This window comes from Harpia harpyja, chromosome 7 (assembly GCF_026419915.1).
Source record: "Harpia harpyja isolate bHarHar1 chromosome 7, bHarHar1 primary haplotype, whole genome shotgun sequence".
Classification (NCBI taxonomy): domain Eukaryota; kingdom Metazoa; phylum Chordata; class Aves; order Accipitriformes; family Accipitridae; genus Harpia; species Harpia harpyja.
In genome coordinates this window covers 17,144,598-17,158,098 of record NC_068946.1, presented here as the reverse complement: position 1 = coordinate 17,158,098, position 13,501 = coordinate 17,144,598, and the positions used below count along the sequence as shown (strand labels likewise).

The 13,501-nt window shown below is 45.8% G+C and overlaps 2 protein-coding genes across 3 annotated transcripts in view; both read left to right on the top strand.

The window, feature by feature from the left end:
• The window catches only part of SPAG16 (sperm associated antigen 16), a 218,390-nt gene extending 217,597 nt beyond the window's left edge, over positions 1-793 (top strand). The window contains exon 7 of the mRNA XM_052791418.1: positions 434-793. Within this exon, the coding sequence (XP_052647378.1) occupies positions 434-636 (203 nt within the window). The 3' untranslated portion in view covers positions 637-793. The remainder of the gene's footprint in view (positions 1-433) is intronic.
• A 162-nt stretch (positions 794-955) lies between these two features.
• VWC2L (von Willebrand factor C domain containing 2 like) overlaps positions 956-13,501 on the top strand; it is a 55,447-nt gene continuing 42,901 nt past the window's right edge. For both annotated transcript variants that reach the window (XM_052792655.1, XM_052792656.1), the window contains exons 1-2: positions 956-1,971; positions 4,099-4,565. In XM_052792655.1, coding sequence (XP_052648615.1) covers positions 4,155-4,565 — 411 coding nt within the window. In that variant the 5' untranslated portion in view covers positions 956-1,971; positions 4,099-4,154. The remainder of the gene's footprint in view (positions 1,972-4,098; positions 4,566-13,501) is intronic.

Here is a 13,501-nt window from a genome sequence, read left to right as displayed (position 1 = left end):
CAGAAGGGAGCAAGGCCCTCAGTTCAGTCAGATGCCTGACCTCCTTGAAATTCAGTTGAGAACCCACATCTTAATTTCTTACAGAGCTGTACAATAAAAGCAGCGTTAAGAGCATGGTCTGATGCTGATACCGCCAGGTATCAGAAGAGCATCTACTTCTCCGGTGCACGGTCTGTGCGTCAGAATCTGCCCCTGAATAATTGTATCCCAATATAAGTAAAATAGCAGTGCTCCTACAGAGTCGCATGCCAGGGTCTCCAGATTTGCTTAATCACTCCAAAATCCAATCTCATTGATCTGTCCAACTTTCTGAGAATTTATCTCAGAAAACAGGAGTATGCATGGGTGTCTTTAAAGCAACGCTCTCAAAACTTCCAGTGCGGCTCTGTCACTTTGCCTTTGCAAACCTCGATAACTTTCCTCTGAATTTCAGGTCGTATCGTGGCTCTGGCGAGCAGCGATGGATCCCTTAAGGTTCTGCAACTTGAGTCGGGGCAGCTCTCTAGCCTGCGGGGCCACGGCGGCGAAGTGCACAGCGTTATCTTCGATCCCAGGGATGAGCAGTTAATTTCTGGGGGTGCTGATGGTACGGTTTGTCTCTGGACCCGAGGAGCAGCAGCACCCTGCCTAACATAACCTTAATCTCAGGAAGAACATGGTTTGACAACATAGTGGCGAGGGCTTAGTGACATGTTTCCATAGGTAATGTTTGCAGTGGGAATAATCACCCGAAAGGAGTATTATTCTGCATTTTATCCAAATAAAACCCCCAATTTCTCCCTCTCTCTGTCGACACTGTGTTTTTCCCAACATCAAGCCTCTCTCTTTCGGTGGTTTCTGAAGAAATAGCTTTACAATGACGCCTAATGACAGAGCAGCCGAATTGCAAGGAGATTGATTTTAATGGAACACAACACGAGACCAAAGAGCTGGGCGACCCTTCCCCAGTACCAACCTGGGGGAAGATGTGAAGTTTTAATAATGCAGCAAGGAAGGGGGGGAGGATTTTTTTTTCTTTTTTTTTTTTTTTTTTTTTCTTCCTTGCAGCAAACGCTCCGGACGCCGCCAGGCCGGTAGGGCTGAGCGGGAGTTGGGGAGAGCGGCGGTGAGCGCAGCCGGCGGCCGCGGGGAGCTGCGGGCGGGGAAGCGCCCGGCGCCGGCCTCAGCGGGGCGGCGGCGGCGCGGAGCCCCGCGGAAACACCGCCGCCCGCGGGGGAAGCGCGCCGCTCCGCGCCATGGCGCGCCCGCGCTGAGGCCCGCGGGGCCCCAGCGCTCCGCCGCTGGATTTTATTTTCTTTTTTTTCTCCCCCCATCCCTCTTTTTTTTTTTTTTTGGCCCCTCAAAAAATTAATTATAATAATAATAATAATAGGCAGAGAGCGGGGAGCTGCGCGGCCCAGCGCGGGCATGCCCGGCCCCCGGCCCGGGGAGTCCCCGCAGGGGAGCGGGGCCCGCCGCGGGGGCTGCCCGCCCGCCCGCCGGCCGCGGGGCTCCTCCGCCCTCCCCTCCCCGCCTGCCTACAGCCTAACCAGCCCCCTCTCCCCCCCCTCCCCCGCCGTGGCAAATCCTGAATCGCAAGAGATCCGCTGGGCATAGGGAGGGGATATAGATGGGGTTTTTTCCTCCCCCCCCCCCCCCCCCCCCCGCGCAAGACCTGAGGAAATCCAGCCCAAGTTCGCCGCGATGACTGTGCTGCTGGCATCGGGGTTTCTCCGCGGCATCCCTGCCTCTGGACCGCTTCGCCGCTGCTCGCTTTGAATCCTGAACGCTGGGTTAAAGCTTAATTCTTATGTTGTGGTTGCCGGGCTGCCGCTTTCCCGTGTTTTGCCATGGGAGGTGGAGGAAAAAGGCTCGTCCGTGAGTCAACACTGAAAATGTGATTAGGAGGAACTGCTTTCACTAATCTGTTTCTAACCTTTTAGTCCATGTTGGCCTGTGACCCCTTTCAGCTTTCAGATCGAGTCTGATTAGGTAAGTGTAAATTATTCACTTGGGGTGAGGGAAGGCGGATGGAAGCGTTTTACTCGGAGACTTACCTACGATCCTGGCCTCTCTCATGATGAGAAATGATGAGAAAGTTCAGCTGTAAACTAATTCTGAGCTGAGCAGCATTTGTTTACTTGTTGAAATCTGTCCGTGCAAGCTGTCTGCAGTCTGTCTGATTTCCAGGATTGCTGCTGAGCCGAGTGCTTGTGAGTTGCTGTGGGACATTTCAGATGCTGTAGCAAAATATAGTGGTCTTATTTATGATCTTTGGAGAACTTTTTTTTTTTTATAATTTGGAGAGCTTCCTCATTAAACTTCAACAAATTCTCCCCATTGTTTCACATTTCCTCAGACATTAACCTCTTCATTTGCTTCTGCTTTTTTTCCCCCCCCTTAAATGCCCACCGATCTGCAATGTTGCAACCTACCTGTAGCATTTAGGTGGGCAAGATTCCTTGCTCTGTAGATAGGTAAAGCAGCCGTATCTGCATGAATCACTTGATTTCCAAACAACATGTTACAATAGCTATCGCTGATAGTAACAGGGTGCATAGTCCTTATGATGGAAACGTAGCTAGTACTTCAATTAAGAAGATAGCTTTTGAATTTGATAAAGCTTGTGTAATATCCGGTGTCTCCCTCTGTTGTGGCTTTGGAAAAACTGCTTTGTCAACAGGATCCCTTAGCTGCTTCTCTAGGATTAAAGCTTTCTCCTCCTCCTGCTGCTTTTTTGCTTCGATTAAGGGAGAATTAATTGCCGAACATCTGCAGTCCACCAAAAATCCTGACACACAAAAAATAGCTCCCAGAGGGGCGGAGGGGGAGTACGTGTTTGCCTCTGTGTGTAGGTTAATGCATGTTTGTATATACTGTGTGTGTACCTGTGTGTGCACGCTATGGGAACGGAGGAAGAGAAGGAATGACGCCCACATCCAAACAGTCCATTTTTGGTTTGTGCTAGCAACTGCCTCCGTCGTTCCTCAAGCCATATAATGCTAATACTTCATCTCATTTAAAAGTTTCCTGTAATACTTTGCCCAGTTCTCTTAGGAGAGGTCAGAAACCATTTTGCTGCTGGGGTTGCGCGGGCTGTTGGCTGGTGTGCAGGCAGGATGGTGCGTTGGTGGCAGTGATGTGGCACCGTGGGCAGCCAATAGTGCACCCAAAACACACAGACGGAGCCTTCGCCCAGAGCTGACTCTCCCCGGGGACAGTGCGAAGCTCCTCTCCCTCTCTGGGTCAGTCCTCGCCTCGACCGCTTCAGCAGAGCTCTCCAAAGGTCGGGCCATGCTGCGTCGCTCCCAAAGTTTTAGAAAGGCTCCAGCTTAATCAGGCAAACACATTTCAGTGGCTCCATGCATTACACAGGCATTTAACATCCTGCTCTCTGCGTTCCTCTCTGGGAATTACTGAAATGCTGAATAATGGAGAAGGTGAATTACATCTTTGCTTCTGTCGGGATTATATGTACCTGCCGCAGGCTGGGCTGTGTTGGTAGCCCAGGCAGTCCCTCTTCCTCTTCAGAAATGCTGTATATAAAATTCTGTACTATTCCACCTCTCACAGACCAAATATAACCCAGCACTATCTTTCATATTGGACATAGATCTACCTACAGATTATGCTTATCTCATTTTCCAACTCGGGTTTCCCACCTCAGTTTAATGAAGTGGGCTGTGCACCACACACAGCATGTAGGGACAGTGGCCACAGCAGGAGGTTAAGACCATGCTTAAACTTGGGTTCAAATCCCTCTGAGCTGCCCATCACCATGCAATTTCAGACAGCTAATTTAATTTCTGGTGCATCAGAAAACTCAGCTGCACGAATGAGGAAAGTAAAAATTAGATCGATTCTGTGAGCCACCATTTCTATAGAGATATTTTGTGGGTATATGCTTACAAGCATGTGTTTCTAATTTCTGTATTTCATATGCTTTATTCTCTTCAACAGTAATTGAGAAGAGGCTTGGTTCAAATGAAATGGTGATAGTTATCTGTGCAGTTTGAAAGCATTGATTTGTTCTTGGGTGCTGGTTGAAACTATGGCCTTTATGAGTCAATATTAGTTAGAATTCTGAGTTTGTTCTCACTTTAAAATATTTGTTTTCAGACCACAACACTGGTCTCCCTATGGAAGCAGCTGTTTCTATCTGGCACTGAGATCCCATGGAGAAGCTGAGGAGGGGGATGGCTCTTCATATCCATGAAGCCTGGATACTTCTGTTTGTAATCCCTGCTTTGGTCACTCCAGCTGCCATCAATCATGAAGACTACCCCGCCGATGAAGGGGACCAGACCTCCAGTAATGACAATCTGATCTTTGATGACTACCGAGGGAAGGGCTGTGTGGATGACAGTGGCTTTGTGTACAAACTGGGAGAACGTTTTTTCCCAGGACATTCCAACTGTCCCTGTGTCTGTACTGAGGATGGACCTGTTTGCGATCAACCGGAATGCCCTAAAATCCACCCAAAGTGTACAAAAGTGGAACACAATGGATGCTGTCCAGAATGCAAGGAAGTGAAAAACTTTTGTGAATATCATGGGAAAAATTACAAAATCCTGGAGGAATTTAAGGTATGAAGCCCTTTCTTCAGTATTTAATATTAGTATGCTATAGGAATTGTATTTCTGTCGGGGACTCACAAAGGCACTCAGTAGTTGCTTATGGCTGTTAATTGATGCTAAAGCTGAAGTCCTTTTTAAGTTGTGATGCAGGTCTGGCTAAGGTAAAAGCTGCCACCTCCCCTCTTATGTACATTCACTGAGAGCCAATGGTCAGTCAAAAGCCCCCGTGTGAAATGCCAGCCCTCTGAATCTGCTACTCCAGAAAACCTCCTTCTTTGCTCATAGCATGAATCAGGTTGGACTACCAATGGTGTCTGCAAAAATGGTGGTAAACCACTACTGAGTGCTTTTTAAGAACTCCCTTTCCAATTTGGATAGCAAAAAAATTGATGGCATGTTACTGAGTGTTGTTACTCCTAACTGTATGAGAATGCAAGCAAGTAGATTGCAAGCTATATTTAATATTTTCATTTCAACTGTGATAAGGCTGTCTAGAATGGCAGAAGGTGAATTCCTAGGCAGGTGACCATCTCAAGTAATGAGAAGTACGGGGTTTAATTGTAGTGGTTGAGTTCCTATTAGGAATGTTGTAAAGAAATCCTTCTGGAATATATCTTAAAAATAAGACCAGATTTTCAAAAACCATTACCCTTTACACAACCTGCATCTCTCATTCTAATGAGTTTGACTGCATGTTTTCAATTCTGCTAAGGAAAATAACATTTCACAATGAAGAACCAGGTCTGTAAAGGCACTAGGTACATACACGAGTTTGTTCTCCCAGGTCGCATGGGTTTAAGATTCGTACCTCCATAATTAATGACAGCCTATAACTCTTCATGGCTGTATGCCCAATCTCATTATACACTTGCCAATTTATTTTCTTTTCTGACAATGAAAATGCTTCCATATAGGTCTGTGTACTTCACGAGTTCTCAGTAACAAAGATCACGATTGCCTTTTTCCCAGATATTTTCATTTTCAGTGAAGGTAGTGTTTAGTTCCTTTCTTCTATCATGTATGGTTTATGTTCATCTTTTTCTGCCCATCTGTAACTGCAATCACTCCGTATGGGCAAGACAGTTTAATGGCATAGACACAAGGCAAAACAAATACATGCGGAACATCTCCTTGAGGGCCATCCTCATCCACTGTTCACTGCTTTGCTGAGGAATGTGAAGATGCTGATCTTGTGAACTGCTTAAATAACAGTTTCTTCTTGCCCTAGGAAGGCCCAGCCCAACTTCATCCCACAGTCATGCTTCAGTGGTCCCATTTTGACTGCTGTGTTGTCAGGTGGTGAAGTGTCCCACCTAGCTCTAAGTCTGACGCATGGTCAGGTTCTTGTGTGAGAGTTATAAGGACTCTCTTTGGAGAGATTTTGGGAAGGAGAAAGTTAGAAGGACTCTTTTTGGAGAGATTTCAGTGGGAGAATAATGAGATGGATCTTCTCATTAAAGTGTCTTTTGCATGTGAATGAAGTACAAAAGTACTAATCACTTTTCCTGAAAGAAATAATTGCACCCTGATAACGGATTAAAGGATAGAGAAAGAGAATTTAGGGGAGAAAGGCTATTAGAGAGAGTTAGAGCAATCTGGCTCATTGTTTGCTGTGTCCAAAAGCTGTTGGGTGTTGCGTGGAAAGTGAAGTTCCAGTACCCTCTGAGAAACGCAAAGTAGATGGTGACACGCCACGCTCGCACATGGTAACCTTCAGTGCAGGACTCACTGGAGATCCTTCAGACTTAATTTAGTTGACAGCTGAGCTTTTGACCTGGGCCTGTGTTTTGCTGAGAGCTTGATACCCTGTGGAGAAGGGCAGAAACTGATTTTTTTGAAACCTATGTGTTTACCTAGAATAAATAGTGAAATTCTTTTTTTCCTCTAAGTAGTGGAAGAGATTCAGGCAATGGAAGATTACTGTGCACTTCCAGGGGTGTTTGGGGGGGAAAAAAGGAGCACCTGTTAACTGTGACCTTATAAATGCTATAGAAAACACAGAACTTCAAGATTCAGGACAGAACTTCAAGATTCAGGAAACTGCTGCTATGAAGTGAAATCCTGACTTCATTGAAGCATCCAAGCATTTTGCTGTTTACTTCAACGGAACAAAGATTTTACCTGCTCCCTCCACAGATGAAATTCTGAGCAGTTCGTAGGTTTTACAGGCTCTGAACTCTGCTCTTCCCTTGTCTTGTTGAATTTATAAGGTCTGCAAGCTTTCTGAAGTCCATTCCACACACGCTCAAGTCAAAGAGGAGAGGCTTTCTCCAGTCGTTCTGACTCAGTAACAGACTGCTTACAGTGGAAATAGAGGCACTGTTTTAGGTGGGCTCGTAACCCTTTCACCCACTTGATTTACTTTCGCTAATATGTAGGTTCCAAATCATCATCCACAGAACTGCTTGTCACTGCTTAGTTACGGCTGAAACTAGCCTCCATTTAAAAATCTTTTGTAAGTGTGTGTCTGTGTGTGTGCACCAGGACTGACTTATCTTGTAGAAACTTCAACTGCCTGATCTTTCACAAATTAGGATTTTTTTTTTCTCTAGGAAATTTTTTTCTCTAGGATATCAAAATCTGTGAGAGGTTTCCATTTGGGAGAATCTTCCTGCCTTGTTTCTAGATTTCTGTTTAGGTTTGGGGTGAGAAATCCAAATGCGATTTAACCTTTTTTTTTCTTACCACTGACAGTAACTGTGACTATCTCAGGGTAAAGGAGTAGTTATAAAGGCCCATTTCTTGAATATTTAGCTTTCTTCTAGTGAACTGATCTTCTTCCTCTGATTTTTTTGACTTACAACAGTCATAAGAGCAAAATATGAACATGACAACAAGCCATCTAGCTTAGACAGCTGTCCAAATGTTTATGCCTGTGCCCCTAAATTGTTAACATGTAGAGACAAAATGCCAAACTGAAGTTCAATTGTAAATCTAAACCTATTATTAGCTTTACTTGTATCCTTTTGTAAAACCTTGTCTCCCTGACAGATGGTTTAGTAACCCCACATAACATCTTCATAGCTCTGTTATGGGTCCTGGGAGACCTTTTTGGGTTTTGAGTTCCAGCTGCCCACACAGAGCCTGCCTCATCCCTTTGGTTTGCCTAGGACTTATCCCCAACTTTGGCTGAGGCTGCGGTTCCACCTGGAAACCCTCGCAGAAAAGGTCAGCACGGTCTCCCTAATGTGAATCAAGATCTGACTCAAACATGTTTAATATGTAGATTGCTGCCTGCTGTTCAGGATTTTGACTCCTGTGGAGCACTGCGCAGGACAAAGGGGAGGTCTGGTGGCTCTTTCGGGGATCCCTCTACATCTTTCCCAACCTCATTGTCCAGTTCTGTCCTTGTCAGCCTCGAATCTGGTCTCTCGGGGCTCCTCCGGTCCCTCTCAGAGGCAAACACAGAGTGGCAGGCAGCTGCGGTGGCTGCAGGGAAGGTGTGAAGGATGCTGCAAGTCTCAGGCAGTTTCTCCGTTTTCTCCAGAGAGATCTGGCAGGGACTCTCGGGGTCACTTAGCAGCTTGCTTTTTCTCCCACACATCAGCCGTGTTTTGATTTCAGTCCTGGAGGTTAAGGTCCAAGTCCCAAGTGCTCTGAGCTTGCCTGTACTAGCAGAGATCTTTCAGGGAGGTTGTTAGCCCTCCCCTTTCTTCCCAGAGAGAGAAAACAAGCAAGTAACAACTCAGCGGTCTCAGTTATTGTAAGTACACATCGTTGTCTTTTAAATTAATGTTCCCAGATAGCAGCTTATATAAACTTAAGGAGACAGTGTACCGCCAGCGTGATGGATGTTCATTGGCAGCTTATGGAGGAATCGCGCAAATGTCAGTGAGACAACAGTTTTCCTAAGTGCTGATTAGTTTTTACTCTCCTGCATAACTTACTGACAGGAAACCACATGCCTACCCAGATTTGAGAAATGCAATTTATGGCGTGGTTTAAGGTACATTTGTAGCCACAGTTAGGAACCATTTGAAAAGGATTAGGTTGTCGGATTGAAAAGTCCATAATCACTTCTGAACTTCCTAGATCTCTCATCACCTGATACAGGCATATCCATAAACTTCTTTCTATGGACCTATATGAATTTGTAGCAAAATACCGTCGCTGGAAAATGAATGATCGGATCACAAGAGACTGTCAAGCTGACATCTTGAAACATTCTCTTCATTTTAGACCCTACAGGCGGGAACTGCTCCCTGTCCGTACAGGAGAGTGAGTCCCGGTGACATGGGTTTTGGTAGCACGGTGCCATCCTTCTCAAAGTCAATGGCAGAAATTTTCTAGCCACAGACATTAAAATATCTCCATTTGCCTGGCAGGACGTTGGGTGAGTTATTCTTTGGGTGGCAACACGAGAGGTTTTGGCATCACAAGTTGGCCTTCCTGGTAATATTCAGGTCAGAAGAGCAGCTTCAACCTGCAGTTGTGAACTTGAACATCAAGGATATTTTTTGGGTGCTCCTCAGTGGCTGCCCTGCTTTCTGCCAAGCACAGAGCTGCAATTTCTTCTAGCCATTGGCTCTGCCAATGCTTAACGGCTGCCTTCATCTGCCCGCCCTTCCCAGTGACTCCTCCACCTTCTTGTCCTCTCCCCTTCCACCTTCACTGCTCCCAAACCCACCCTCGCTCAGAAAGCCCCTAGATGATGCCCAAATGTTTGTCCCTTGCATCAAGCACAAGTGTGGAGGGATGCCAGGAAAACCCTTGCCCCTTCGCAGGCCTCTGCACTTTGAAACAAAAAATCGAGGAAAGGGGAAATTGTAGCTTCATTCTAGGGCTAAATCTCTACTGACTTGAAAACAGCCAGGATTTCACTGCTGGAGTTCTTCTTTATTTTTCTTTCCCATGTTTCCTGCCACTATATCTTAAGTTCATTGCTTTGTTTTGTCCACAAATCATCTGTAATCCTTCAGCTAGGGCTTCTGTATCCCACTGACTTTATGTCTTCTTGAGCAGCACTTTGCACAGTAGGGATCACAGTTCTAACAGGGATCTTTGGGCTATAATCAGAATCCAAAATAAATGAGGGACTATATAAGCATAGCATTATCATATACTAATTCTCAGCTCATTATGGAAACCTTTACTTCAGAATAGTGACGCCTCCTTCTCCTTTGTTAATGCTCTTTAAAAATGTTTTATTAATGCAATTATCTCAATATAACTTAACAAAATAAGACTTCTCATCAAAAGGCGTTAGCACATGTAAGAGTGTATTCAGCTGCTATTCCAGCATCTCTCAGTCCCTGAAATGCAGTGTGTCCATTCTGCCACTGGAGAAAAGGCGGCAATGAAACCAAAAAGTGATTCTCCCCGCCCAGAACCATGCCAGAAATAGAAATTAAGTGGTGCAAACTACAGCCTTGCTCTGACCACTGGTTACCCAGCCTGGGAGTGCAACCTTATCAAATATGAATGAAACCCTTGGGACGTTCCCGGAGCAGTACTGATGGGATGATGCTGTTAGGTGAAAACCAAGAGTTTGTTGCAGCCCTGGGTTGAAAGGGGAAGGTGAGGGGGAGAAGTGTACAACCACCCGGTGCCTGGGGTGGTGCAGGGGGCTGCTCTGAGAGTCCCTCAGCCCTGCCCAGGGGTATTGAACTGTCCAGCTGCAGGTTTGGACTGTGGATGCTGTGGTTTATATCAGCGTGAGAGAATAGAGATACGACACCTTAAAACTGAGGAGCTTCGTTAGGCCCCTAGAAAAACAAAGTAGGGAGAAAAGGAAGGTTCTTTACTGAGTTTTCTCCACTATTACATGAGTGTTCAGTTTCCTGGTGAATCTTGGAAAGTGCTCAAATCACGGCAGGCTAATCATTGCAAGAACTGGCGTTATTAAAACCTTTTGGTAGTATACTAAACCAGTCATCCAAATCACTAGTAGTTTTTAGATCTTCACTTGTGAATTCCACGAAACTGATTACTAATCCAAGCCAGCATGGGGCCCCGATTTTAATATTGGCATTTTTCTCTCGAAGATGCGTGCAGCAGGGTTTTTTTCTGCTATGACTCAAACAAATGGGGCTTTTTTTTTATTCTTGTGTGTTCTGCAATTTCATGTACGGCTAGAAAATCATAATACAAAAGAAATTTCAATAACGTGCCTGTGCTTTAATAAAAGGAGCCATGAACAATGCCAGTTCTGAAGATAGCATACAGCCATTGAAATCAGACAGGGGAAACAGAACATCAGTCAGATGGAAAAGTACGATTTATTATCTCCCTCCTGGCAAAATTACAGTGACAATGTCTATGCAAAGGAATCTGAAATTACTGACTTACTGTATTTCTGTCATAATTTGTACCAAGAAAACATACTAAAATAGATAGGCATGTCACACTGATCTATAGTGATACCTATTTTTTAAATTATGTTATGTACTTAGCTACTGATTCTATAACATATGTATTACATTATGCACAAGTATATTATTACAGTAGGTGAAAGAAGAGGGGCCTGTATTCAGAATTCGGCTACAAAAAAATCCATGCTGTTGTTTTACCCAGATCACAGTAATACATGGAGGCCCCAAAAGCTCAGAGCTCAGTGGTGCCAGCTGCACTACACACATACTCTCTCAAAGCTCCTCATTGAAATAGATGAGACCCAAAACTTGAGCATCAGCACGATTCAAAATCAGCAGGAATTAAGCACAAGCCCCTGTGTTTTAGTCACAGTGCACTGGTGCAGGAGCGCAGTGCAGTTTGGCCTCTACATGCAAGCCCAAGGGATTGGTATTTTTCCAGTAAATATGACACAGGAATTAACATGTGCCCAACAGTTGTACCACCAAAGCTGTGACAGGGCTTTCAGATGTTCGCTCCAGGAAGTAGCCCGTTGGCTCTGCTTGCTTCCAGAATTGGGGGCTGTCCAGAGAGCTACTGAAAGAGAGGAGATATCTCTGCACAGCTGGAGAAGCAGCTCTGGCACTTCCTCTCCCCTCCATTGCTGCTGGAGCCATGCTGTTAAGAAAATGGGATGTGTAGTACATGCAACTGTTACCAGCTCCTTCCAAGAGCGGTAGAATCAAGTCTGAGGCTTTATTATCGTGCCAGGCAATGCTCAGTGGGGTCAAGGAGAGAAGCGCTCATCCCTTGGCTCTCCCAAGCTGTGTCCATCTCTGTCACCCAAGACGTTTCTGTAGGGCTGGTGAGCGTGAGGTCCTCAGGTCGTCAACTTGTGAAGAAGCATGTCATCTATAGAAATGTTAACAGATCGTTGGCGAGAAGTCTTTTAGACAACCGTTTCCTACCAGAGCGAGGGGAAGTGCAGGTGTGTGTTTGTTGCTGCTGGAATGTGCTTTATGCAGAATTGCGTTCATTAAAAATAATGCTCAATTAGCTACTTATCCTAGTTATTGTTTTTAAGACTATAATTAGATAAGTCATGTAGTGACAACGCTCGGTCTAGTTGCAAAATAAAAATACTTGTAGCGTTAGACTTCCTTACTCTTTGTTCTGTGGTACAGTTCAGAGGAAATTCTTTGGGAATTATAATAAAATCAGTATGCTTGGAGGAGCATTAGGGTTTGAAGCGGCTCCTCAAAGCAGGGAATCTCTCAGTTTGTTAACTGTGGTCATCCCAGGCAGGAAAACCTTTCTGACTAAGGGTTAACCGAGTATGCTCCCTGTGTTAGCAGACCCCAGCATATTCTCTCATCACAGATAACCTGTTCAAACCCATTTTCATTTCACATCCTTCCCAGCTTGTGCTCATAACCAAATGTGATCATGTCCCCTGAGGGACAGAAACCTCCCGGACCCTGCTGGCTTCTCTCCTGAGGGTTTAAGCAATGGCAACTGGATACAAAGGGCAGACGGGAGAATTTGGAAAATGCCTTCTCCATAGTGCCAGCTAGTAAAAAGCTGCTTTGTTCTTTGGGGCAGGTGGGGCAGGTTCTATGCTGCTGTCAACTGCTGCAGCTCCATGGATCACAAGTGGCCCTTTGGGATGTTACACTGGTGTAAAGTTGGGTACCAGTTAGATACTCCTCTGTGGAGTATGCGTGATGCTGACCCAAGATACGGATTTGCCCGAGGGAGCTCCCATGAAGCCTAATCCTCCTTGCCAGCTGCCAGAAAGTAAAAAGTTAGGCTAGGCTATCAAAAAAGTACAGATAATGGAGAACAAGAGAGAAAAGCAACCAGGAACAAGTCAGTATTTGATATGATGTGTTTGCCCCTCTCCCACCTCTCAACATGCAAAGAAAATAGGACTGGTGTCAAAGCCCAGGAGCAAAGGAAACCAAAACCACAGCAAACCCAGGCAGACTCGTGATGTTAACCCACTGGTGCTCACTTCTTGGCAGGACATGGCTGGAGACAGCGAACGAGAAGGGGAAGTATGTGTAGATTTAATCATGGGTGCTTGGCATCCTTGAACTCCTGTACCCTCAGCACTGTTAAGGAGAAAGGCAAGTCAGCTCCTAACCGCTCCTTGGCCATAGACTTGGGTTCAGCCAACGTGTCTTTCCTTGGGGGGAGAAAAGGGCAGTACAGCAACGGAGCGTGTTAATGGAGATCAGTAATGAGGTCTTGTCTCCAGCTCTGATGCTGGAGGGAATCCTGAGCTCGGCAGAGGTGAGCAAGAGCAAAGCATTCAGGAAGGAGCTGCTCCTTCGGGGGAAGGAGGGAGCATAGTTGTGTGCTGGTGGGATGCAGGAGCTCCCGCTGCAGTACCGCGGGGGTGGGACCGTCTTCCCTTAGGGCACAAGAGGTGCAAAACTGGGCGAAATGCTGAGGCTGAGGGTGATACAGCACTGAAATCTGCAGTGTGGAGCCTACAGCAAGAGGAGCTCACACTTTCCCTTGACTGCCACGACCCAGCCAGGAGTCACCCGCCAGGGTGATTATTTCCAGCTGCCTGAGCTGCACGGAGACACAGAGCTTGTCTTCAGACAAAGCACCGACTCCAAAGATTGCATTCAGTTCAGCCAAAC